The sequence below is a fragment of the Ambystoma mexicanum genome, chromosome 3p, assembly GCF_040938575.1.
Source record: "Ambystoma mexicanum isolate Mex_15411 chromosome 3p, UKY_AmexF1_1, whole genome shotgun sequence".
Taxonomy (NCBI): Eukaryota; Metazoa; Chordata; class Amphibia; order Caudata; family Ambystomatidae; genus Ambystoma; species Ambystoma mexicanum.
Genome location: NC_090925.1, coordinates 813,980,578 through 814,007,960, shown reverse-complemented (window position 1 = coordinate 814,007,960; position 27,383 = coordinate 813,980,578). Strand labels below are relative to the sequence as shown.

General features: G+C 47.0%; 1 protein-coding gene across 1 annotated transcript; it reads right to left on the bottom strand.

Moving 5' to 3' along the window:
• On the bottom strand, positions 1-25,966 carry LOC138580928 (serine protease 33-like). The gene is made up of 6 exons (XM_069651861.1): positions 25,534-25,966; positions 6,666-6,770; positions 4,607-4,769; positions 3,536-3,807; positions 1,835-2,007; positions 1-1,444 (listed from the first exon to the last, which is right to left on the bottom strand). The coding sequence occupies exons 1-6, from the start codon at positions 25,583-25,585 to the stop codon at positions 1,127-1,129; spliced, it is 1,083 nt and encodes a 360-aa protein (XP_069507962.1). The 5' UTR covers positions 25,586-25,966; the 3' UTR covers positions 1-1,126.
• Positions 25,967-27,383: the final 1,417 nt, after the last annotated feature.

Sequence of the window (27,383 nt, the reverse complement as noted above, 5' to 3'; positions counted from 1 at the left end):
TTTAATTTTCATCAATATTTATTGACAAATACAACCTTATAACAGGATTAGTTTACATGATTTTGAAAAGCGCACAGAATAAATATTTAAATAACATATGGCCTGAAAGGCATCACAAAGTCTCATACAGTTTTTAAAACATTAAATAGCTAAATAGGCCAAGGCCCATAATGATTATCTGAGCTGATCAATGAACCTTTATAAATTAGACACATTTAGCTCAAGGTTAACCATGTAGGACATTCATTAATTGCAATAAGAGTGATGTAAATAAAATGGAAATGTACAGGACATATCTGTGCTGAGCAGAAGGTGGGCGAAGAGGCCAGTTTGGGGCAGAATCCTTCAGTATCATGGAGGTGTGGCCATTTCATGGACCCTTGCTTCTTCACAGCCAATGGGAGCCTTTATACTTAAATGATGTCCCACAATGTGACCTCAGTCTGTTGTCGCATCCTGTGACTTAACAAGTGTGTGAAATTTTTGAAGGCTGCGGTTCCCATAAGGTGGCTGAGGACATTCCCCACCATCGCTTTCTACCATGCCGACGGCCAGATGGTATCCTGTTGGGGTACTGATGGTAGGCTGTGCGCTATGCAATCCACATGTTACAGCAGTTCCCGGAGAGCTGGAACATTTCACTAGAGAGAGAAGTCATTTTGCCATGTTATTCACAGGGCTTTGGCTCTCTCACTACACCTTTTTGGTGGGTGCGGAGGGGGAGGAAAAGCATTGACGGATGGCGGGTACCAGCCCATTAGAAAAGGGAGTGGCCACAATCTTTGAGGTTATGGGGCTTTACTAGTTAGTGCAAACAATTACAATAATAAATATGACCATCAATAAATAATTACAGATACATTTCACATTCTATTTCATGGCCCACGGAAGAGCCACGTCAGGAATGTTCTGGTGGTGAGTCCAGGCTGTCATAACTTTATTTGGGGTCGCTCGCAGGTGTGCCAGTTTCTTCTCATGCACAATGATCTGGGTCCTTCATTGGTGCAATGCGTTGGCCCAGTGATTCCCTCTCTAAAGGGATGGTTGCCCCTGGATACCCTTGGTTCCTCTGTCAGTGCAGGTTGGAGGTGCCACAAAATTGGCCGTTATCCAAAAGCTTCCCTTTTTAAACCATTCTTAATGCCCTCGTGATGAAAATGGCTGTGACAAGGAGAATCAGGCTGGAGGCAGGAAGATGGGCACTAGAGCTCAGCCTGGACACACTCGGGAAGTCCTGTTGGACCATGCTGGCAGCTGAGATATTGAGGGTCAACGTTGTGTCCCCGATCTCTGGCACATATTGCTTGATCCAGTCCATGTAGGCAGTGACCCTGCTGTACACTCCCGGCCGGTTCGGCTGTGCGCAGCCCTCTCCAAAGCTTGAGATTCCCACCAGCAGCCAGGCTCCTTCCTGTCTGCAGACCAGTGGCCCACCGGAGTCGCCCTGAAAAACACAAGGATTCATGTATTATTTAATCTGTGCTGTGCATCCTTTGCTGACCTGGTCCTCTCTACTGCACACTACAATTATTGCCATAATGATGGGCTATAAATCACCTCCGAAGCATATTTCCAGCAACATGTGGTGCCTTACAAATCACCAGTACTGGATTAATGTATTTTAGGTATGTTTGTTTGTAACCAACAGGGAGACACCCCAGGGTCATGTGCGCTACTATAAATGTTAAATAAATAAACTAATTAAAGATGTTGATCATCGTGGGGGTACGAAGATGATGTTTAGAAAACAAGACACAATAGAAGGATCACATGCAGAAACTGTCATGCAGGGCACCTTCTGTTGAGCGGAGAGCTGAGCCTCAGAGTGACTCACCTGGCAAGCATCCTTTCCCCCCTCCGCATATCCTGCACAGATCATGTCCTCCTTCACCAGGGTGCTGTTCACATTCAGTTTGTCATTCCCGATGTGGTGGAGCTTGTCACATGTGCCGGCATCTATCAGAGGCAGTTTGAGCTTCTGCAGGGTGCCGGGGGAGGGGAGCGACACTGCAATGTACAAAACGGACAATTGTTTTATTTGTTTCTATTCATTCTCTTTTATAAACCCTTTCCCACCCGTTCCATCCTTGATTCCATTTTTCCTTGTTTCTGCGGTAGCTTCCTTTCCCTCTGCAATCCTGTGCTCCTTCTTCCACCCTTCTCTACTTGATACTTTCTCCCTCGCCTAATGTTGCAGACAAATGTAAGTCTTTGGTGAAACTCAATTTTCTGGACCTCTCACCCAAATTCCCCAATGTAAATTTCACTAAATTACTGCAGGATTTTATTTTTGTTCCTGAAAAGATAGCAGAACTATTTTCAGAGTTCTGTTTTCAGTGTTACTATACATTTTTTGTTGCATTCAACTATGGTTGCTTTGTAGACATTTATATTAATTGCCTATATTCAATTTAATGTTGTCAATGTCATGGCAATATTACATTTAGAATGATCTTCACGAAATTACGTCACTGTGCTTTTAGCCAACACACAATTCTCACATAAAGCTGGAGAGACCATTACATGACATTCTAGAGCTGAAAGGTACATCACTTTTCAGTAGACAGCCTGGCTAGTAAAAACACAGACCTTGTGCCTAGTCCACAAAGGACAGTAACAATTATCAGTTTGGCCACATAGCTTGCAATACTGATAATATGTACTTATTTTTATACAACACTTACTTATGATATGTTTGAAATTTCCAGCACTACAAAAAGCAAATGTTCTGCCTGGATAATTACTCCGAATTGATACTTCCAAGATAATGGAAGAACAGCAATGATTTCAAGAGATTTGGTGAGGAATTCACAAGTTGGTCAAGAGTAGTATCTAGCATAAGATCACAGGTTTCTTGGTTCTGTAGCCCAGTGCTTTCCACACCCTTTTTCACCACAAAAAATTGCCTTCACCACCTCAAACTTTGGGTCAAGGTGTGTATACAAACAATGGGCCTCATTACGAGTTTGGAGGTAGCCATGCTGTTTTAAGCAGCATGGCTACCCCCAAACCGGGCACAGGGTCCGGGTCCTGCAAAAGGGGACTTACCGGGCCATTCCGACCTTGGAGGGCACAGTAATTCCATTTCACAGGACCCAGACCAGGTACATCCCCATTCCCATTGAGCCCCCATAGGGCTGCTAGCAGGTCCTGCTCTGCATGTCTGGTCTGGCCAGGCGTCCGGAGCGGGACCCGCTGCAGAACCCAGAATGTGGCGGCCCGGTATGAACGGTGCCAGTCCCTTACCGGCACCATTCATACGACGGCCGCACTTGTTGTAAAGAGGCCCAATGTCTTGGTTGGTGGGTCATAGCAGGTGTTAAAGGCTTTACCACCCATTATGGCCCACCAAATGTGTAATTATTATTGGTCATGATTCACAATATTCAGTCGTTTTCTCTCATTCTTTTTTTTTTTTTAAATGTGTTTAACCTAGGGTCTCCTAGCATCTAAGAGCACCTAGGTCAATACCACTTTTATACACATTTTATACTCTGCAAGCCCTGGAGTGTATCCCTCTTGGACGTCTCATTACCTCCAGAAGAGATGAACCCCCAGCCTGTGACCGAGCAGATCATGCCGGTGGGGAACTGGACTGAGGCATCGGGGAGGCAGACGGGCAGGATGTAGTCTGTGAAGTTCACCGGGGTTTGCAGCTCCAGCAGTGCGACGTCTCCTGATGAGCCGTACTGTGAAGTGTAGCTGGGATGGACTTTGATCGTCTTCACTCTAGAGATCACGGCTTGGGGGCTACTGCCTGACAAGTGCAAGCTTCCGAGGGCCACTGAGGGTTTAGCGAGGCCCCTCCTGAAAAAGAACATAAACACGGTAAATCTCTGTTTTAGCCTAAATCATTAATGCAGAGACTGGGTTATGCAGAGTTGCTCTTAAAATGAAAGCATATTTTCTAATGATACTCCTTTTACCTTCCATTTGTGCCACATATGATAATTAATTTCCCCTAAATGTACCACTGCAGTCTTATATTGAGTCATTTGCTCTTGTTTTCCACCCTCTAGTCTCCTATTGTGATTGCAGGAACACTTTTCCCCACCACAATATTCAGCCTCTTGTACCATAGCTACAAACTTTAAGAATGTTAATGTCCATATGTCACCCCTGTTCTTCATCTCCTCCAGTATAGTTTCTGAAATTCTGGTGCTTGAAATCCTGCTCTACTATTGTTCCCCCCTTTAAGCTCTCTGTGGTGATTCTCATGATGTCGTCCTGCTCCCGAGGGGGAGACCCTTTCCATGACACCAGGAAGGCGAGCCCACCACCCGATAGTCCCCATGGGGATGGTAATCAGCGGGTGGATCTCATGGGGAGGGATTCCCCCTCTGGGATACAGAGAGAACATCAGGAGCCAACGTGGTACATCACACATTCACCCACATTTCTTTCCTTATCACTGTTATAACAGAAATACATAGAGTAAACTATAGTATCAGGGGAAGGCAATGGAAATATTACTACTAGGACAAGGAAGTGTAGACCTGACTCCATTGAGCTGTCCTCTCAAAGTACCGGGGCGAGGAAGAGTAGGGCGTGTTCCAAAATTATGTTCCGAAAGCTATATGGGAGATTGCTGCTCCTGGGCACTTACATTCTGACGCAATGAGCGGCGCAGACCACCCATCGATCTGTTAGCAGGGTCCCTCCACAGACATGGCGGCCTGATAGGCGGATGCTGACTTGCCAGGGCCACTCCCCACTCCGGGCGTTCTGCCCACCCACAATCCGACTTTCAAATCTGGGTCTTCCACAGGCTGTAGAAAAGAAAATATGATTGAAATATTGAACATAATAGATTAAGAATATTCAGAATCACCCATTCCAAGCAGCAATGGGAGGCATAGGTCTTAAGAGGTCAATATAAACTCATGCAACACTCCCTTCACTATATGTGGTGATTACGGCCAATAGCAACATAGCCTTGACAATATCGGAAATAGTATTTTCTTCCCAAAATGTACATTAACTACACCTTTTTTGTGTTTTATGAGCGATGTAGTTGTCATAGCGTCATACAGGGCATATCTGGTCAGTCTGAGGTGACCGTGTGGAAGTAGAGTTTGTATGGACCAATGACAACTGATTTCCGGACACACTGGGATGTCCACACTGGTCACATTTGACAGCAGCTAGATAGTGGAAAAGCTACAGCACTACTCTCCTCTGCCAAAGCCACTGTCAGGGAAGATGTTCCGTGGGACGCTTGGCAGAATGGCAACATTCTCCTTTGGATTGGACATTGGTTACGAATCAAAATGTCACCTGGGTTTTGACTCAGTAGAGTTACCTTTTCAGTGTTTGGACTTCTGTATCAGCCTATTATCTCTTGGTGCAGAGAGCCCCCACTGAGCTTCGATGAGGACTTAGACTGGGAGGTGAAGGGATGTGCTGGTATGTATAATGGGTCGGAAAAGAGCTTTACATGAGCCGGGACACTTGACATGCAAAACTTGCAGGCCACCGTGTGGCTCATGCTCTGTCCATTCCTGTGCAGGAACAACACTGTTGGTCTTGCCTACAGCCCAGCACAAGCCAGTGGTTCTTACTGTACCTATGGCATTACTTGGGGTAAATATAGTATTCTGGGTACCTACAGTATCAAGAGAGGGGGGTGTAGACTCAGGTAATTGTTTAGTATATTGCTGTGCATGGAGGGTGGAAGGGCTAGCAGGTGGTCCCTGCATAGCTTCACTGTCAGGTGCTCATAATAAAACATATATCTTAAGGGGCTAATTGGATTGTTGCATTGCTGACGGAATCTCAGAGGAGCCTTTCTTCATGGGCAATGTATTGTTTTAGATGCTAGGACCCCTCGCTTGTTTGATTGCTAATCAGGCGCTTGTGGAGAAAAAGATCAAATCGGGGAGCTGCCGAGAAGTAAAGGGAGGGGGCCCTGGCCTCCACCTGGCCGGGCTCGGCTGCCATTAATGACCTGGAAGGGACCGGTCTTGGCGTGCTTTTAGTTGCTCTTCCAGCTCCAAGACTAGGTGCATTTAAAGCCTTAAGTGAAGCTGTAGTGATACAGTGTAGAGATAGCACAGCTCGGCGTCAAGGCACTTACAAAGTCACAGCTAAGTAACTGATTCTGTGAGTGACCCTGGTCATGTCACCACATCACCAAGTGTTTCAGAGTCAATGAGAAGTACCTATCGCAACTCCTCCTTTATGGGAAACATTTTGGGCTCCATTGTGTTACTCACTTTTTTGTTTGTTTTTATTTTACAAAAAGAAACATAACCACGACAATTTATGGATTCTGCTTGTTTTTAAAGATTGTTAAGTGGATATGTTGTCAATACAAGAGTTGTCATGTGCCCTGCATGGTGTCCAGTCAAAATATCGAAAGCATTTGGTCGAATGACAAAAATGTCGAAAAAAGAATGTGGAAAAAAAAATTTGAATGCTTTATTTTTTTATTTACATGTTTTTTTGGGGTTCTGCAAGTAAAAAAAGGGTTAAAACAGAAATAAAATGTCAAAAAGGGAGATTGGGGGAACGCCCCCATTTCGAACAAAAAACTATCAAAAAAAGACATTCTAATTTTTTTTTCAACATTATTTTTTCGACATTTTGACTTTCCACTAAATGTTATTCGAAAATGTCACTATAAACCGCCCTGCATACTGCCATCTTAAGGAGATAGCACTTACTCTCGTTCGGGTGCATATTAATGCCAGCAGTGGCGTCAGAGTTCACAGTGTCAAAGGTCGTGGAGCCAGAGGTTGTGCTGACATTGGACTTCACGTTGTTGGTGCCTGAAGAAGAATAATAATAATATAATTATAATACATGGTGAACATTCACACGTGGGAAGCACAAGCCCATCACTGGTGAAGCCCAAACTACTGATAAGACTAACTTAAACACATCCAAAAATCGTGAGCCTTTGAAGAGAGCTCCTGCAGGTTATTGTTGTATAGCATGTACATTGCACTGTTTGCACGGTCTACAGGGGAAATAAATAGTACTAAAAAACTACTAGTAACAGTTGTACAAATAACCTTCTCGATACTAATTCCAGTAAAGATGATGAAATCATATTTTACTTGCAAAATTTAATTCATAAAATAAAGTTTGGAACTAGTTAAAATCTCATAATTGATAAATACTTGAGATTTTAAATTATTATTAAACATATATATCAATATAACAAGCATGCAACATTTGTAGTAAAAAGTAAAGCTTGTTAAAGCGAAGCTTGAAGGATGGCAATCAAGTGTTAAGTGTATCCCCCCAAGTGATGCTAATGCATAAATACTTGTTACCCTCACCCTACTTATCCATGTTATCTTTCCTATTAGCCATCTCAGGCCTCCATCACTGATGTAAGCGTGGATCTAGAGCCGGGAAGCAACCGAGTGCTTTAAAATCATAGTGGAAGGATACAATGAGGGAAGCAGAGAAACAAGAGAGCGGGAGCTAATAGCGCAGGGGGTGGGTGGACAATTTGGCAGCAAGGGATCTACAAGCAGCCTGGGATGGAAATGTTGGGGGGCAGATCACCCAGTCTCTAGTTGGGTGGGGAGTGGTGGTGTATGGAGGTAGGTGTTAGGGTGGAGCCATGCTTCGAAGAAGGAGGCTTGGAGCTCCTTCCTGAACTGTAGAAGTGAGGGGGTGAGTCCGATGTTGACGGGAAGAAGGGTGCAGATGATAAAAATGCAGCCGCACTTGCGGCTTTGCAGATTTCTTTAAAACCCTCATCACAATTGAAGGGGCACCAGAGTCTTTGGGAATATTTCTTACCAAATCCCCACCTTCCTGTCATTCCAAGAAAATATATGTAACTGTGTGCAAAGCAATTGAGATCAGAACCATCTACATACTACAAAATAATGTCCTCCATCTGTGTTGGCCCCAGTTCATGCTCTCGGTACGTCTTCCAGTACCACCTGGATTGCATCCTGATTTATTATCACTAGTGCCTTTTGTAAAGCACTCGGCGATTCACTTGCTTCAAACACTTTCCTTCGGTCGAAAAATACACAAACATTAACACAATTAACAGAGAACCATGATTATTAGCTCAGTACACATTGTGAACATGCTTAGGACCAGCAAAACTTATTGGGGCAGGGGGATGATGGCTGGAGTGATAATTCATGGGAGCATACATATTTTCTGGATGTTAAATGGGAAGATAATTAACAGATTAATAAATAAGATAACCAATGGGTGGTTGACTGCACTCATTGACCATTGGGGAAATAGTTACTGACATAATATCTGAAAAATGAGCAATTGCTGGCATAGCATAGATATGATGGAATCATTCCCTTTGCATCATATGTCTTGTATAAAGATGCATGTTCAACGCGATTTAAAGGAATGCACTTATCAGCTGTGAGAGTAGCACTGTGAAAGGTGAGGGGGCTCTTTTTGATAGTTGTGAAATAGAACCCATATTAAAACGAATCCATAAATACAGGGGCACCGTTAAATATAATCATACTTAACGGTAGTATGGGACGTGGTAAAAAGGCCTTAAAAGCTTGCTTTTGTAGAAAACGTGTGCTTGCCTTTTGTGAGCAGATGAAGCTGCTGTGGCTGGCAATTTAGCACAGAGTGTGTCACCCCAGGCCAGTGCTGAAAGAACTATACAGTGCTGAAAGAACTATACAAGGTCACAGATTAGACCTTGCAGTTTCCACCAATGAATAATGAATGCATGACCATTTTATAATTCAAAATCAATTATGAAATACAATTTTTGAATGGAGCTGAAAAGAACCACAGTGGTTTCAAATTGCCCCGTAGTAAACTTTCCCTGGGAAAAGGGTTAGAGTGTCCCCGATATGCAACAGCCTCCAGTACATCCGTGGTTCACGGCTCCGGCAGTGACCTGGTGGTAGGCTCTTCCCATGTGGACGGAGATGAGATGACCAGGGCAGATATTTTAAGGTTCTGCTGGTCGTCTCAAATGCGTCAATGAATTAACTTTGTGCTGTGGCAATTGGGGGTGGATTGTGATGTCACATGTTATAATGGAGGGGGGTGTCGGAAGGTTTGTGGACCCAATTGTTGAACGCAATTAATGCTTTTCTATAAGGGTGCAGAGTGCGAAATCCAATCAGTTTGTGTGGGGATATTTTTTTATACCACACGATCACGAATACTAATTACTTCGCATTGAATACAAATTTTAGATTTAGGGGTGCTTCTTTGTCAGCGCCTTTTCATGCAGTTCTGTTCCACGCTTTGTTTGAATTTGCTGTCCCAGCTGTGTCGGGGCCCCCGAATAAAACTGCATTACATCTTGCACTGGCATAAACTCCTTTTGGACTATGTTTGATATTTTTATTAGTGAGTTCTAAGATGACCCCCAACACAGGTCTTTGGGGTACAACTGGGCAAAACTGGATCAACACCCTGAATTTTTGGGGCGGGAACAAAAAAAACAAACAGGTTTCGTTTACAATGTCAAATTAGGAGAAAATATATTTTTTCCTTTGGTGCAAAATTAAATGTTAGGAAATATTTGTTGGATTATAAAATTTTCCACTGAAAAAAATATAGATGACAAATGATAACAGGTTGACAAATACAGGTATGGATGTCGGTAGTCCTGATTCTGGACTGAAGAGTCACTGCTGACAGGGAGGAGTTGGAGGCGAGACCCGGCAGAGTTTGGTAATGAAGGTCACAATAGGCACATCAGCAATGAGGTCATAGTACAGCCATGCAGGGCCACGTGTTACATAATTACATAGCTCTCCCCTTGGAAGAGTTCAAGGAAGACGCCATGTCCATTGAGCTCTACTTTCTTATAATTGCAGCTTCTGAGCAATGATCTAATGTTAATTCATTAAAAGAAAAACCTAATTGAAGCCTCTGCCCGGCTTGAATTTAAAAAAAGGAAGGCAAACAATACATTGGGCCTCATTACGACCCTGGCGGAAATCCAAAAACGATGGCGGAAATGCAATACCGCCATCGAATAGCGCTCGGTGCGACTATGACCCGTCACCGCAAAGTACGAAGCCATTAGCGACACCGTAGTGAACGCCAACGCTAACTGCACCAAGTACGCGCGCGCGCGCCATGCCAAACCGTAAATACCACCATGGCGCAAGGGTACGCGAATTCCGACCCTAGCGGACATGTACCTAACGCCATCAAGCACGGCGGAAAGCACCATACCGCCATGGTGAGAAGTACGGCATCGCGAATCAACCGTAAACGGCCCCACTGAGTGCCTGTACACCGCTCCCTGCCCACAAAGTACAACTCCCCGTAGGTGCAATGAAGTCACAATGCAACCATTGAAATGTACAAGTCACCCATGCATGGCAACGAACAAAAGAAACACAAGAGGGGCCAATGGGAGCTGCAGGGCACAGATGGCACGAATACAGAAGCCATCCCAATGGACATGACCACAGTCCCCCACCAAGAAACGCACGCAAACACAGGCACCTGTGACCAGCAATATTCCGAAAATCACATCATTCCACCAGTCCACCTGGCTGACCGGCATCTGTTACACAAAACCCAATCCCCCGCCCCTGAGCATGACAACATTCAAACAGTCATATTGGCAGCCCCCATCCCTGACCTCACTGGGCTACGTAGGCAAACGCACCCAGCACAGTACCACGCAACTAAACCCCGAAGCTGGAACCCAATGCAGATCTCCTCACAATACATCGCCCCCCAAATAGGCATATGCCACATCACTTGCAAAGAAAAACGCTACACGGGCCAAATCAGAAAAGAAATTTTATGCACATCAAAGTCACCAAGCCCATACAGCCATCAGGCCATGAACTCCAAAACACTAATCACCATTGTGGGCTGCATCCGCAAGAAATGACCAGCCACTACCTGTGTGTCGCCCTGTTCCCCCATGGTACACAGAGCCACATTCACGTACGAAAAGGCAACATGGAAGCGCACAGAACCGCAGGGCCGACCCAATGGGGAGGCACTAGTCCAGCTGAAAGGCCGAAATGTTGCTCCGAGCCACCAGTACTGCGTAAGGGCATGTGGGCCATTGGCAATCGTCCCATAAGATCGTAATGCTGCTCCACTGATTAACACGAAGCAGCAGGTGTCGGGAGTAAAATCCATCTGCAGGAGTGGCATACAGATGGCAGTGGCAAAAGGGGAGGAGATACCTGTCAACCAAAAGAAAAGAACAAGAACAGAATGGCCATCAGAACTACATTCGAACAACTCACTTCAATGATCACACGAAATCCACAGCCATATGCATGCTAGCCCACTCAAAAGCATCATCACCACCCCAAAACCACTTGCGACTCATAACCATCTATATCGAGGTGCAAACACACCATCACAAACGAGTGTACCTGTGCATGCGTCTGTCAAAACAGAATCCATCAGATGGGAATGTTAACGTGCATGGACAAAAGTGTCTGAGGGCGCCTCGAGACAGGGAGGGCTCAACAAGGCCAGATAGACGATGGTCCCACTATGGCAGCCCTGCATCACATAGCGTAGGGGAGGCGGATAGATCCCAAGAAGCCCTGTACATGGCAAACTCTGTATCAAATCACCTGCCCATGCATCCATTCATCATTCCCTCATCCCGGGATCAAAACGCCTGAATAATTACTCACATAACATTAGAAACATCCATTGAGTCTGTGCGTTATGCAGCCTGCTAAATCCACAGTGCCCCAGCCCGTAATTCCAGTGTTGTGAAGTAACATGTATTTGGGAACGGTCGGCCTCATCGCCCACGTAGCTATTGCGCATCCCAAACTATTCATATCAATCATTGCTCCCTCGCCATGGGCCCTGTCTCAAGGACATTGAACAATAGAAAGTTACATTTGCAGTCAGACCTGTGGGCATCTCCTCGCCGCTAGCTGGAAACCGAAAGCGCCGCCCTTCGAATTCCTCATTTGCAACATCACGTCGAAAAGGCATCTGTGGCCGTTTGAAATCACTAATTATTCCATCGAGTGCGGCTGTGTGTGAAAATGGCAACTGCCTTCACCCACAAATGGGACGCCCCGCCCGTCGTTGCAACTCGGTACAGTGATGCATGAGGGCCCACCGTTTCTCGAGTACTACGTTCCACTGACCCTTCACAAGTCTGTTCGCGACTGCACAGATAGTATGGGAAACAATGGGACCACAGCAGAATGAACATATCAACCAATCTTACACGCCCATCGGGTACAAATACATGATTGCAATAGCAAGATACCATTCCCCGAATTGCAGCGTTGTGCGCGGGACGTGCTCGGCCAAAGGGGAGAGCAGTTTGCACAGGTGGAATTAATCACCACAGGTGGAGGCCATACAGCCTGGAAACACATAAATTGCACAGCCAGTCTCCTCCCACAACCACACCGAAATGCTACCGGCAGGACTCGCGATGTTGGCCCTGGGGGACCTGATAGCACTGCAAGTGCTCCGACTCCAAGAGGAAGACGAACACCAACTACAACCAGCCGCACGGAGGAGACGCAGGAGGAGGAGGAGGCCAAGGCAGGGCCAGCAAGGCCCAGCAGCACAGCCACTACCACCACGCAGGCAGCCCGCAATACCACGCCTCCGAGCACATCCGTTCAACCTCACTGATGAGCAGATCCACACCCTCTACCGTCTGGACCGGGACACCATAGCCGCCATTGTGGACATGACACAGGCTGACCTTGTCAGCATGATAGATAGCCCAACCGCCATCCCACCCCTACTGAAGGTGGTGTCTGTACTACACTTCCTGGCCACAGGCACCTACCAGCACACAGTCGGGCAGTTGCATGGCATTTCTCAGCCACTGTTCTCACGGACACTATTGCAAGTGCTCGATGCCCTCCTGCAGCACGCAGACGACTACATCTCTCTACCACGCTCGGAGCAGGAAATTACCAACACAAAAGTGCGATTCCATGCATACCGGGTTGCATTGGTGCCAGCGACTGCACCCATGTTGAATTGGTCGTCCCACATGCCATGGAGGCCCAGTACCGCAACCGAAAACAATTTCATTCCCTGAATGTACAAATGGTGTGTGACTCCAACAGGATCATTACACATTGTTGTGCCCGATTCCCTGGATCAACCCATGATTCTATGGTCTTGAGGAACTCTACAATACCACGCTACATGGAGCGACACGCAGGGAACAGATCCTGGCTACTCGGTGAGTCTCATTACATGCATGATGATGTGGGGTATGTGAATTCGCAATGACCTGGCAGGAAGGGGTGGGGTGCGTACGTATCAATGGCATTCCACATCATACGTTTCTCGTCCACATACAGGTGATGCTGGATATCCACTGAAGAGATGGCTCCTCACACCAGTCCGGAACCCACGGGACCAGCATGAGGAGGACTACAACCATGCCCACTCACGTACCCGTGTAGTCATAGAACAGGCATTCGGCCTACTGAAGGGCCGTTTCCGCTGCCTCAGCAGGTCTGGCGGGGCACTCCTGTACCGCCATGAGAAGGTTGCAAAGATGGTCATGGCATGTGTCATGCTCCACAACATGTGCGTACGTAGAAATGTGCCCATGCCCCCTGACGCAGAACTGCAAGCACCTGATGATGGTCATGATGAGGGTGGGGCTGTGGCAGCACCTCATGGAGTCTGCGAGGCACCGGAGGCCCGTGACATTCGTCAGCATCTCATTGATGTATGCTTCTAGCACTCACGCCTGGTGGCTGATACATGGACACGGGACTCGTGGCACTGCGTGTGTCTGGGACATGCACAATATGGACTCTACGCCTATGATGGCCTAGTACACAAAGATCAATGTCCACACATCTCATTGGTTTATCGTGCACTTTTAATGGCATATGTGATGTCATGTTGAACACCCTATCGACCCGCCACCCAAGTGAGCCCAACACACCCCCTCCACCCTCCTACCTCCCCCCCGAACACCAGTGTCCAAAGATGCTCATTGTCAGTGGGCTGTCGCTATTGCAAGCCCCCTCTGCGGGTATCAGGGGCACCCCTGCCTGTGGAGCGCAGGTTCCTTCCAGATCTACGTTGGGGGCTGCCCTGGACGGAACTTGCAACGGATGATGTGTCTGCCTGCTCACGTCCATGCATGTCCCTAAGGGTTTGCGAGAGCTCAGTGAGCACACGGCGCACTGCGGCAAGTTCGGCACATACGTCTTTGGACGTCGCATGCAGTTCCCCCCTCAGGCTCTCGGTGCTTCTCTCAATTTGTGCCCTTAGCGTCTCTGTACCTCTCTCCATTTCTGCCCTAAGTGTCTCAGTTGATGTTTCTATGTCTGCCTTAGTGCCCCCACATTCATCGGCATGGTCCTTGAGGAGTGTGGCCAGTTGCTGCTGTTGTTCGATCAACTGGTCGAGGGACTGTTGCCTCTGCTGGGCCATGGCCATTTGCGGGGGTGTCACAGAGGGGCTGTTGTCCTCATGTTGCCTTGCCACAGGGCTTGTGGGGGATGGCCAGTCGGCGTCTTGTGGGTGCCCCTGCGTGGTATCCTCATGTTGTACGGGATGGGACAGACAGGGGGATTGGGACAGGTCATGGATGGATCTGACTTCGGCATCCCCGTTTTCTGTGTCGGAGCATGCTGCCATCAATGGGGTGTCACCTATGGTGCTGCTGCCACCAGAGGCAGTGCCTTCTGTGGCATCCATTGGGGGGACCTGTGGTGGTGGTGTTGTGGGCATGCTGGCTGCTGGGGTGCCTGTTGATGTTCCCTCCTGTGTGCTGCCACCTGATTTGTGCTGCTGCCGTGTCTTGATGCGTGCAGCTGAGGTGGAGGGTCTCTGGCCGTTGGTCTTGGCCCTCTTTGCAGGTGTGCTGGTAGGGGTGTCCTGTAGCTCGTCGTTTGGATCGGACCCTGTGGTGGAGTAAAGGAGGGCGAGGGTTATTGATGGGTCTGTGGGAATTGGAATGGCATTGTATCACATGCTTTGGGGTGGTACCTGAGGGTGATTTGGGTCGGGGCCTTGGAGGTGCTTTGATTTGTGTGTGGAGTGAGGGTGCAGTTGTTTGGCAGCCTGCAGTTAGGGTGTGCCTGCTGCACGTGTAGTGCGTGTATTAGGGGTTTTTAATTATTTATGTATTTATTGTGGGTTTTAACGTGCGCTATCAGGCCGATGTGTGTGGACGTTCTCCTGGACATGTGTTTCTGTTGCACTATGTGGACGCATGGTACTTCACATGGATGGACTGTGTGGATTTGGCATTGTTTTATCTGGCCCACCTACCTGAATCTTCGGATGTCTGCACTCCTTTCTCCATCCCTCCGACTCCCTCTATGCTCTCCATTCCGATGGTGGAGGCACAGATTTCTTCCCAGGGGGTCAACTTGATGGGTGATTCAGGACCTTCCCCGGTGGCTGTGGCAATGTTGTGGTTGGCAGAGAGTATGCTGCGGACGCGTATCCGCAGGTCGTCCCATCGCTTGCGGCATTGCTGTGGGGTGCGGGGTGCGGTCCCCACCGCACTTACCCGCTGTGCCACCAGAGCCCATATGGCCTTCTTGTTTGCAAGTGCCGTCCTGGTCATTTGCGTGCAGAAGACGACGGCAGCATTCTCCTGGAGGGTCTCTGTTAGCACGGTGAGTTCCTCACGGGAGAAGTGGACCTGCCGCTTGCGGTCGCACGCTTTCTTCGCTACTTTTCCCATTTTTCTTGGTTTCGCTAGGGTGGTTGACGGGTTGGGGTGTGTTTCAGGGTAGTGATTTTAGTGGTTGTGTGGTTTTAGTGTTTTTATAGGTGTACGCCGGGATGTTTCCCGTTCCGGGCCCATGTTTTATCTTCCGTTTCCGTATATTTCCGGTCACCGTACTTTCCGGTAGGCGCACACTGCGGTGACCGCTAAGAGGGGTGGCGGTATTGCACCTAGGGCGCCGTACGGCGGCGGTGTGGGCCGTTTTGGGGTCATTTCCGCCATCGCGGACTTTGCACTTCCGCCGTGGCGTGGTGCTCGTGCCCGATGGGTCGGAATGGGCCGCACTTTGCTCCTTCGTGCAATGGCGGAAACGCTATTTACGCTGTGGCGCTCCGGTCAGTCGATTTCCGCCAGGGTCGTAATGAGGGCCATTCTCTTTTTAAAAAGCATGAGGAAACCAATCATGCGTCAGCTTTTGCTGGTATTTCTAGCATAGTTAATTCCATAGCATAAGCCACCATTGTGGTCCGACACAGGTGCTCTCTTTTGTTTGGTTGTTGTTTAGGTTCCCTGCTAGTTTTTACTCCTGAAAGAATACGTTTGGACATTTATTGCACTTGATGAGCTCTCAGCCTCCATTTTGTCAAAAAAAAAATGAAACCAGAGATTTGAAGACAGGAGCTCCTGAAAGATGAATGTGAACTAGAGTGTAACGTTTGTTTATTTATATAATTTACGTTTGAGCAGGTAAGCCGTCCGAGACAGTGTTCCGGGTGCGATTTACGAATCACCCATCTTCCTCTTATTGAAGGAGACTGGTGCAGTGTCCTGAAACCGTACGTTAACATTGGTGGCCAATCCATTACAAATGGCTGACACAGATTGCCAAAATTATGCACGATTGCAAGAACTGCCGAGTTCTCACTGCAGTGTTTCTGATTCAAATAGGTACTTGCTGAGGTGTTGCTGTAAAATGCAGTTTGGCTCCAGCTGATTAGTCTGTTTTCCTGTGTAAAGCCTATAGAGTAGACCAGAGCGGCATAAACGCAGTGCAGACTACAATAGGGAAGTAAGAACACGTTGTCTGACAGTAGACTTGATTGAATGCCTGACTAAAGTGCATGTCTTCGTGTAACGGAGAAATAGATTGGTAAAAATGAGTAATGTGGGCTCTAAAATCAAAACTGGCAACAGTGTAAAGGGATGTGAGGAGGGTGCCAAAAACGCACTTTCCCTTGTGCAGCTTAGGTCCCTCCACATGGCCTTCTGAGAGATGATTGAGGTGTGTTCCTTAAGGACAGGCATATGTAGAAACTGTAGGCGAGTAGGCCTGGTATAAAGTCAGTTACAGCCCAAGCAAAGCAACGTGTGGCCAACTCTGGCCATCCCAAACGGCCTCATAGAGGATCTTCATATATCAAACCTTTTTCAATTCTTCTCAATGCCAGTCTACCTCGGGGGACCAAGGTGAATGCCGACCTTGGGTGGCCTTGGTGGTGGTTACTTTTAGCAGCAGCGCTCAGCACAGGTTGTAGTTGGCAATGTATCAAATATTACGCGAAAAGGCGATTCTTGAAGCAAGTGTGAATCGAGGGGTCACTAAGTGGGATCGGATGTGGGGCCATGGTCAGCAGCCTCCTAGTAGAGGAGAGCCACCGAGTTAGCTTAAAGGTGGCGTGTGGACCCAGAGGCTTCTGTTTACGGGTTATTGGTGTTTGCTTTTCCAGACCGATCCTGTTTGAGTCAATGCAGAGGTTGAAGCGACCCTAACAAGATGTAAATATTTACCACTTGCTATGAGCATGGAGTCATAAGTAGCAGGGGAATGGGCCTTGGGCCGGCTTTCGGGACATGTTAACATTATTTAACCTGACCATTGGTTTTCTATGCCATTAAATAACATCAGTTGTGTTTGGTTTCAGAGGGCCCAAAGGGTATGTGTCTTTTTGTGGTTCTCACACACACAGAAAGTGATCTTTGATGAGGGGAGCCCACGTCTTTATATGATTGAAAAAACGCAGTTGGCGAAGAGAACAATTAAGGAGTTGGCCCCAGGCAGAAGCACCACATCAATAGAGTGAGAAACCTTCTTTTAGTGGAGCATCACTGAACTGGTGAAGGACAATGTGCGGGAGACACCAATAGCAATGATGGTAGGCCCACAAATGAATGACAAGCATAAGCATCAGAGTGAGGACAAGTTTGAGGTTAATGCAGAAGTTAGTGGAGATTCTCCATTGGCATTTATGGTCCTAAAAGCGACAAGTGAAAAGTGAGTGGCATCCTGGGATACAAGATGCATCGGCTTTGGTATAAGCGTCTTTCTCTGGGAGATATCCATGTCATGGTTGGCAGGCATTGAGGCGGGGAGAGCACATCAGAGCATGGATGGATTACACAGGGTGCCCGGGAAATGGGGGCTCCACCTGTCAGTTGCCACATGCATGCTAGTTATGGCACCAATGGATACTTTGCCATGGTTTGTAAGGTCAATTTCGGTTTAAACTCAGGGCAAGGAAGAGCAATCGATGAGCCAATGGCAGAAGGGCGCTTGAAGGTTGGACCACTTAGATTGCTATATCCTGAGGCAGCCTTCTTACGATGAGAAGAGAGATTGTGAACAGGGGGTGGGGGGGTTATGTTAATGAGCTCAGTGTGTTTTGGGGTATGCAATTTTTTTTAAGAAAATTGTAATAATCTTACACATACAATCAATACATGTTGATGCTGGAAATAATAAAGGCCGTAATAATATACTGTTTTGTTTGGCAACATTTTTCCGTGTTTCCGAATAGTTGAAGTCGTTAGGACCGATTCGCTTAGAGAATCTACGAAGAGGTCATCAAAGAACAGGTCAAGTACCATGTGGGCGTGTTAATGATATGGCTGCCCAATTTAGTAAACTTGGGCAATGGGGAAGGGCTGCAGTGAAATCCTCTGGGTATGGAGGTTGGGGAGTTGGGGAGGAATGGAAATGGGGGTGAAGGGTTTGCTAGGGGATAGAGGGAATTCAGGAGTGAAGAGGTTACTACAAAGAGTGTTGGTAAAAGACCCAACTCCACACATACAGCGAGGTTATTTATTTATTTTTTACATTTTTGAAACGCCCAGACCCAGTACATAATAACAGCCTAGGCATGAAACCGAAGTCAGCTGTTACTCATATTTATCAAACAACCAGGTCTTGACTCGTTTTTTGAAGGTGGTGAACGATTGTTTGTTTCTGATGTGAGCGGGTAATGAGTTCTAGAGTACGGGTGCCATGACACAAAAACGGACTCTGCCTGCTCTTTTGCTTTTGAAACTGGCGGTATGCAGTGAGATGCTAGAATTAGATCTGAGCGCGTGCACTGGGGCAGTTTGGATAATGTCGTTTTTTAGGTACAGGGGGACCTCCTTGTGCATGCAATGGTGAGCGATGGATAGGGTTTTGAATTTCACTCTAGCTTTGATGGGGAGCCAATGGGATCTGCATCTGGTAGCTGAGATGCAGGCAGAGCGTCTGAGGCCGAGGGCGGAGCGAATTGCTTTATTTTGGAGAAGTTGGAGTTTGGACAGCAGTCAAAGTGCCCAAATGTAGTACATTGCGAAAATCTACCTTCGAGAGGATGAATGCGTGTGCGAGTGTGAGGCAGTTACTCAATGAAAGGAACGGTCTACTCAGAGAGATGAGTCTAGTTGTGTTGGCAGTGGATGATGCTAGGGCATTAATCTATCTGGTCATGGTTAGGTCTGCTTCAAGGTTTGTTTCAGTGCCTGAATGGATGTAGCGTCATTACAAAAGGAGAAGAAGATAGATTCAGAGTTATGATAACCCCTGAGAAGGATGAAAATGTGTGTATCATCAGCAAAGTTAGTATAGCTGATCCCTCTGGAGTTGAGGAGATCAAAGAGGGAGTTTTATGTTAGTATTGTAAAGGATGGGCGAGAGACATGAACACCAAGCAGCGCAGGGTTGGCATCAGCTGCTGATTCCCCTATGAACACTTGTGTGGTCTGACCACTAAGAAAGGGTTTGATTCACAACGTGGCTTGCAGGGGGACATGAAAATGCTGGCTGAGGTGTTGGAAAAGAATATTGTGGTCGGCAAAGTCAAAAGCCGAAGAGAGATCTAGCAGGAGGAGGATAGCTAGTTTGCTGCAATCACGGATGGAGTCAATTTGTATTTTTAAGTCCATTAAGGCCGTTTCTGTACTATGCTTAGGGCAAAAGCCAGATTGCCTTTTGACGAGCAAATAGTTGCGCTCCAGCAACTGCTGGACTTGGGCATAGGCTAGGCGGTCCAGAATTTTAATCAGGAACAGGACTTTGGTAATGGGGCGGTGGTTGGTGCGGATTGAGGCCCACTGGAGTTTTTTTTTTATTAACCGTGTGGCCCATGCCAGATTTGGTGGTGGAGGGCACCATGCTATTTGAGAAAGATGCGTTAGCAAACTGGGTGATGATGGGAGTGAGCGTAGGAACACAGATCTTCACTATAAGGGCTGGGCAAGAGTCACCTTTACCGTTAAAAGGTTTAGGCTTAGTAATAGGGGCCGCAACGTGCTCTTGCGTGACTAGGCTTTAGGCAAAAGGGGGGTATTGGTGGTGAGGGTCTCGCTATTTGGGATCTCAGGGTCAAGAACAGGTGATTCGCTACTGATAAGGGCCTTTTTGGCACTGATTTTGGCGAATAATCACTCCATTTTGTGAGTGAGCTCGTCTTGTGATGTGGTACACCAGTCTTTTTCGGCACGTGAACCAATGATAGGAGGGATGGGAGTTTCCAGATCTCTGAGAATTGCAAATCATTCTTTACTGTTGGAGCTGGCATTGGCGATTCTATCTTTGCAGCTATTAGCTTTGTAGGTGAAAAACGCTTTCTTATATTATAGGCCACTGTGGCAAGAGCCTGGCAATTCTTTGGAGAGGGGTGTTTATTGCAAAGGAGTTCTGGGGATCTTTTTTCCCTGCGTATGCAGACAAGTTCATCAAAGAACCAGGTGTTGTTAGCTTTATGGGGTTTGGCATTTTAGTTTTGATCGGCGCGTGCAGGTCAAGGGCCTGGAGCAGGCAGGAGTTGCATTGGTTTGCCAGGTCATGAGCAGTGCATGTTTGATGTAGGGCATTGGTGCTGAGTGAAGCAAGGAGAGATGGCTTTAAATCCTCATGCTTCAAATTGCATGTGCTGAGGTCTTGTATAGGGCTCAGTGGCGCTGGAGGGATTTTGTGGAGGTATCGGATCAATGGAAGATATATTGATGTTGCCATTGACCGCGAGTATCCAGTCCAGGATGCGTCCTTTCGAATGGGTGGGAGCCGTTATAAGTTGGGTGAAGCTCATGTTGCTGAGAGCAGCTGAAATCGCAGATGCTGTGGGGTCAGTAGCATCATTATAGCCAAGTTTAAGGTCTCCCAAGATTATGCATTTGGTAAGTGGTTTCACGAAGGGCGTAATCAGAAGCGGGATGTTCAGATCTGGGAGGCTAGTGCCGATGGAATGTATTTTGGGCATTATCGATCAGCTTCAGGAGTGACATTTCCTACCCTGGGGTGGTGGGTAGTGGGCTGTTCCTGATTTGTAAAGAGGATTTAGCTATGAGGGCTACTCCTCCTCCTATCGCGTCTAGTCGGTCGGATCTGGAGGCAGTATAGTTAGGTGGGATGGCCAGGGAGAGCAGGAGCAAAAATATCTGAGTGCCTCTCGAGGATGAGGTCATGGATTTCAACCGCATGAGTGCCTAGGGATCTCACATTGATTAGTACACACTTAAGGGATTCTGTTTGCTGCAAGGTCATCACAGTACTACTGGGCAACGAGGTGTGGTGTGTCTTGACAGGGGACATTAGTGGGGGAGGATTAGTCCTTGATCTTGGTCTGGAGGCACCTACAGATGGGCGGTATGTGGGGGAATTGGTAGCGAGCGTTCTAGAGCAGAGTCTGTGTTGGCGGGATGCTGTCCAGTGATATTACTTTGGTTGGTGAGGTACCCATTAATTAAACAAAGGTATACTTTGCCTAGGTGTTTCACCATGAGTTTTGAGGTTCCATAAAGAGGTCCTTTGAAGGAGAGGTGGGCAACAAACTTGAAATCTGTCCAGAAGTATATAGGCATAGTTTCTGATAAAATTGTCAGTGCATTGGACATGATTGCGGTTAGTTTCTATGGCCCTCCCATCCCCCTTAAAGAATCATTTAATTTCCCCATTGCGGGTGGATCCTGAAAAGAAGTTTTTAGGAAATTTAGGCTGATACATGATCTCTCATACATTAATGAAAGTTCAGTTAAAGATTGGCTAGACAGTGTGGGCTGCTGAGTAGATTAGATGTCATTTGACGAAAGAGTTAGCCTAGTAACTTGGTCTGGGAACAGGGCACTGCTGGCCAAAGTCGACATCAATACTGCTTTTAGGAGGTTAGTCGTAAAACCCTTCAGTTTTCATTTTTTGGGTTTTCACATATAGGAAAGATGTATGTCGATAAATGCATGCCGATGGGATGCAGTCGATCTTGTGTGTATGTTGAGACATTTGGCTCACTTTTGGAATGTGTGTGATAAATAATTTGTAGGGCAGAGAAGGCTAGACACAGTATTTGGAGTAGTGTCTATTTGTGTGAAAAAAGGGACGGATGTCTCTTCTTTCTTGCTTAAGAAATGTATGAACAGCTGGTCCTGCCACCAGGATTACTTACCTTGGAATTGAAATAAACACAGAGGGGGGCACGGCAGAAGAAAGTATAGGCTTTTGTTGAATGCATTAAGATGATGCTTGTGAAAGACAAGACATTGCTAAATGAGATTCAGTCCTATAGCTAGCAAATGGCGGGGTGTCAGAGGGATGGAATTTTGTGCATTTACATGCAGGGTTAAGAGGACCTTGGGATGCGGTAACAGTTATTGTAAGAGTTCAATGGGGTATGCTTGTAGCAGTCCTCTTTGGTACCATGCTTTCAGGTCAGATTGTCAATGGACGCCTCTGGCAGATTGTTCTAGAGGAGTCAGGGATTGGAGGAGAGGGAGGAGAATGGTTAAGTAAAGATGGACTAGCCAAAAGGGGAAGGGATCTACCAACAGACAGAAGCCCTGGTAAAGGTTGTAGGCGTTGGGCCGAGTGAATCATATGGATTATGGACTAGGAGTATGTAAGTCATTTTTCCACTACTGTAATTTCTGATATCCTTCATATTGCACTAGAAGATGCCTGATGTTTGCCTATTAAGGAACCTACAAGATATAGAGTAAGACTATAAGGGTAGAATGTCTACTGTGCTAGAAAAATCCTAGGACTCCAGATCTTAAGGCAGCCTGGCTCCCACGCTTAGAAGACGGTATAAGATAGCTGGTCCACTTTGCGCTTTGAGGAGGACTTTGAGGGTAGCCTATCTATAGTGCCTAGACTAGCATATGAGGGTAGTTTGTCTTCTTCACACAGACGACTGGATCACACAGCGAGTGGGTATGTATAAACGCACCACTTTAATGGACATGGATGGATAGCCGAAAGGCACGGCTATCCATCCACACACTTTAGAATGCAGCTACGACTACAACAAATTTGGTCTAGCTGAACACATAATGACTTTGCCCTTACACCAGACTTGCCTCAACACCTCTGCCATTAGAATACGTTGACAACGTACGACAATTCTTCATTCTTGCTGGGCACACATCGAGTCTCTTGCACTAGCGCTCTGTCGTGACCTCTTTCAGCACCCATTAACATGCCTGATCTCTTGGGTTGCTTATGGAGCCTAGTCAGCCCACCTAATTTCTAATCCTGGACAAATGCACACATGCACTGTAGGCCTTTCTGAGAATGTTCCCATACCTGGACTTCGGTCCCTGAGGGCGTTCCTACCACAAAGCGTGTTGAGGCCATACAAATGGGAAAAGGTGCTATATACATGACAACCACTATACAATACACGTCAGACTGACCGACATGATGGGCACAACTGCAATGCTATTTGTCTCTCAGAAGAACCTACCCTCTTGGAAATAGTTCTCCCCCTCCCCATGGGCTATTGTGAAGATGGGGTAAGGAATTAGGATTTGACTAAGTTTTGTTTGTGTGGGACAGTGTCAGACATCCCAGGGCAGGCAGGCGGCCAGATCTGTGTTTAGATCACACCGTTCCTGAATGCAGGGGAAATGGGGCAAGGAAGTGCACCGTGTGAATATTAACAGCGCATCTTTTACATGTCAACTCCATTGCACACATCAGCAAAGTCTTGCAGTGAGAATGCCTGCAAGGCACAGCAGGCATCATTTCACAATGGGGCTTGTGCTTAAATAATACCCTAACCCTTTGTGCCACATAGTGAGGAATACATATGTGGTGCAGGCAGTGGTCTCGCGTTGATGGTCCACTACGTGAATGGTTAGTATGAGTGTTTGGAAGTCTTTGATATATCTCCCCATGAGTCACAAAGAGGAGGGTGAGGAACCCCCACTTTCAGCCTCTTCCACGTGCGCTCGGCCACTACGATTTGGAATTGCAAGCCTCAGTATTGAATCGGTGCGTTGTGAAGCCTGCGCTAGGTGTCATTCCTTGCAAATGCTAAATCCTTTCATACCTCTAGCCCTCGTTTCTTTCAATGTACTTATTTCTGTCATTTGGGCAACAAACGTGGTGTGCTTTACGAAAATAAAGAAGAAAAAGGAATAACAGAAACTCTGCTTATAGGGTTCTCTCATTTCTGTTGGAGCGTGTGTTCACCGGATTTGCAATTGTATTTATTAGAAAAATTTCCCTTTTGCTTCGGCTGAATATTTTCCAAACTATCGAGTGGAAGCTGAATACTATTACTAATTATAATACTTAGCACACCAGATGCCACTGTAAAGCACCTACTGTCCCTCAACGCTCAGGGCTTACTGGATCCACCCACTTATTACACATGGAATGATCGTATACACGTGCGCACCCAGCCCAGGGGCGGGACTAACAAATCTCGCGACACGATCAAGAACACGATCCAGGTTGCCTGTACTCCGGGGTTTTAGGACGTGCCGTACCCCGTACTTGGCAGGAGTTATGACTACTACGTAGCACGTCTCTGCTTTACACAGCATTTGGTATGCCTGCTGGCCTGACTCCAGGCCCAGTCATGCCGTAAGAGAGGAAGTGCCTCACAGTATCTGCAGAGAGCTGCAGCGTGCAGTTGCCACGCTTGAAAACATTATTGCAGGCGATTTAGAAGAGCTGGGGAGAGTCCTTTCCATGTAAGGCGTGCACTTGAAATGTATTCTATTGTTACTAAAATGGCAGTAGGTCGATTCTGCTGACTTGAAAATAAGCCACACAAATGAAGTCCCAGTAGTTCTGATATTTCTCCTGAGCCCTGAGATCACTTCATGAGACCATAACGGGCATTCTAGTCTTTATGTATTTTTTTTTATATTTCACCCCTAGCATTTTCCCCCGCATGCTTCCTCTGTAATTGGGTATTTGTAGGCATGATGTCACTCCCTTGAATTATTGAATTTATTATTATTGAGCGTCTCAATATTCTGCGGATGATGGTTTTTGCAACCATTAATGCATGCCCAATAATAAAAGACGTGCTGGGCGCATGCTAACCTTTGCACTGGTGCACATTAGCCGTAAAGTGCTCTGCTTAAGTGTTTTGTCAGGGTTCTTGCCCTTGCACCACTCAGTAGCTGCATTCAGGTGAGGAGAGGCCTTTCTCCCATCTTTTGGCCCTCTTAACCATTAAACATACTTAGCCCAGGCCAATATTTGATGTGATATTTCTCTCTATGTGCATGTTATTTGGTGTCTCCAAGGTAATGTGCCTATTTAATGCTGAAAGCTATGGGGAAGAACGACAACGGCCAGACTCTTGGCCTCCCATCACAATTATGCCGACTCAAAACCCCACCTTTCCAAGCAAAGCCACGAGATTCCAAAAAAGAAAAGTCACTAGTCACTCCAGATGTAAAAAGCACCTTACCCAGGATGAGGATGAGGAAGAGAAGTGCTCCCATCAGTGAGGAGGGTCCCATTGTCTGGCTCAGTGGTGGCAGCTGTCAAGTGTATCCACTTTGTTCTGTTTGCACCAGGACTGTCTGCTTGCCTCGGGGTATCCGGGGTTGTCTTCCTGGCTGTGCTGTGAAGACGGTTCCACTTGTCTCTGCTGCCCAAGCTTGCCCTCTTGTCTCCGCTGCCACTGTTTCTGCCTGGAGTGAAAACACATTGCTTCTTATATTGTCCTCCCAGAGGGGAAGTCAGCGAAAAGATCACAGATGGCGTAATTCTAAAGTATTCACCCATTGAGCTAATCCCAGAACCAGGCTCATCAAAAATGTGGACTGACCAGTTCCAGGGATTTCAGAGAAGGTTGCCTCCCTGCATCCCCTCCCACACTGAACGTCCACATTGCTTCCTTCGATGCACGCGTGCTGCTGCTGGCTGCGATTGTGTGGCTGCAGGGCAGGAAGCTGGTAAATTTTCAACAGGTACCAGATCTCGCGAGCGAGCTGCAGACTGTCCCGCTGTGACGTCAGTGTCCGCATGTGACTCACAGCTCCTGGCAATGGAGAACGCCAAGAGCTTAAGGATCAGGAGTGAGGCAGGTAGAACATGACTGGCGGATGAATCTGATTAGTTAATTCTTCTTGTGAACTACTAGTACTTGCATTTACTCACAGGACGAGGAATCAGTATGGTACAGTGCACAATCACAACACAGGAATCATAGTGTGTCAAAGTACACTATGTGCTTGGTGCTGGCATTTGCATTGTTTCACTAACATTGTGCAGGTAGTATAAGAATTGTCACATGTCCTATGAATCACTGCCATTTGTAAAACTACAGGAAGTGACATCACCTACCCATTAACCCAGAATATTTCACAAATGTTAACACCACACCGGTTTTGCAGCGTGGACTCGTTGGGTTTTTGCAACTTGGGAGGAGCCTAAATGTGTTTACTGGTGAAGGGAACATTTCATAGAGCAGCATTTGGACCTTAGAATTGGGCACCTTACCAGACCTCAGGCACAACTGTCAAGGACATTTTTGTTCCAAACCTCCTGGGGCTCCCTCTACTTAGCTGTGGATGACAGATGCGCAACATGCAATTTCGGATTCTTACTATATCTGCAATTGAATGACCGACTGAGGGACATTTAGGACAACCGTTCAACAGTGTGAATGCTTTAGGGGGAGCCATAGTATAGGCCCTGGCGAGCTTTGATTCCTATTGCCAGTGAGTGGATATACTTTATTGACTGACAGTTTGAGTGAGTAGGAGTGTAACCCTCACCTGACTCCCACGGAGGCGCTGGCCTGGTTTGCGCTGCTGTGACCTCTTCTAAGGTGATGCGCAGGGTTCGGAAGACGCACTGGACCGGGCCCCCCAAATCTTGACTGTCTGGCTCGCAGAGGTACCCTTCTGTAGGCGAAAATAGGGGATTAACTGTCTGCGGGGTAATGCAATCGGCCTCCCACTTTCCCCTCTCACCCTCCTCGAAACCCTTTTGTGATTCCCCGTAGCATCTCACCTTAGGGTCTGGAAGGACGAGCTCTCCATCCTGCTTCTGATGCAGGGGCGCGTTGGTATCCAGTTACTTCACTGGATTTTCGGATTGGTGAGAACCAAACTTGCTTGGCTTCCAGGTAAGTTTTTTGATGAGAGATTCCCCTTGTGTCCATGCATTAATGCGCTAATGTAGTGTCTTTTTCCCCATAGGGGCCGGGGTACGGAATGCCGGGGAAAAGGCACCGACCCGAGATGAGAGGTGAAATCCTTGTAGAAATCAGGTAAGTCTCTAATGCTTTAATGAGCGTTTTGGTAATGT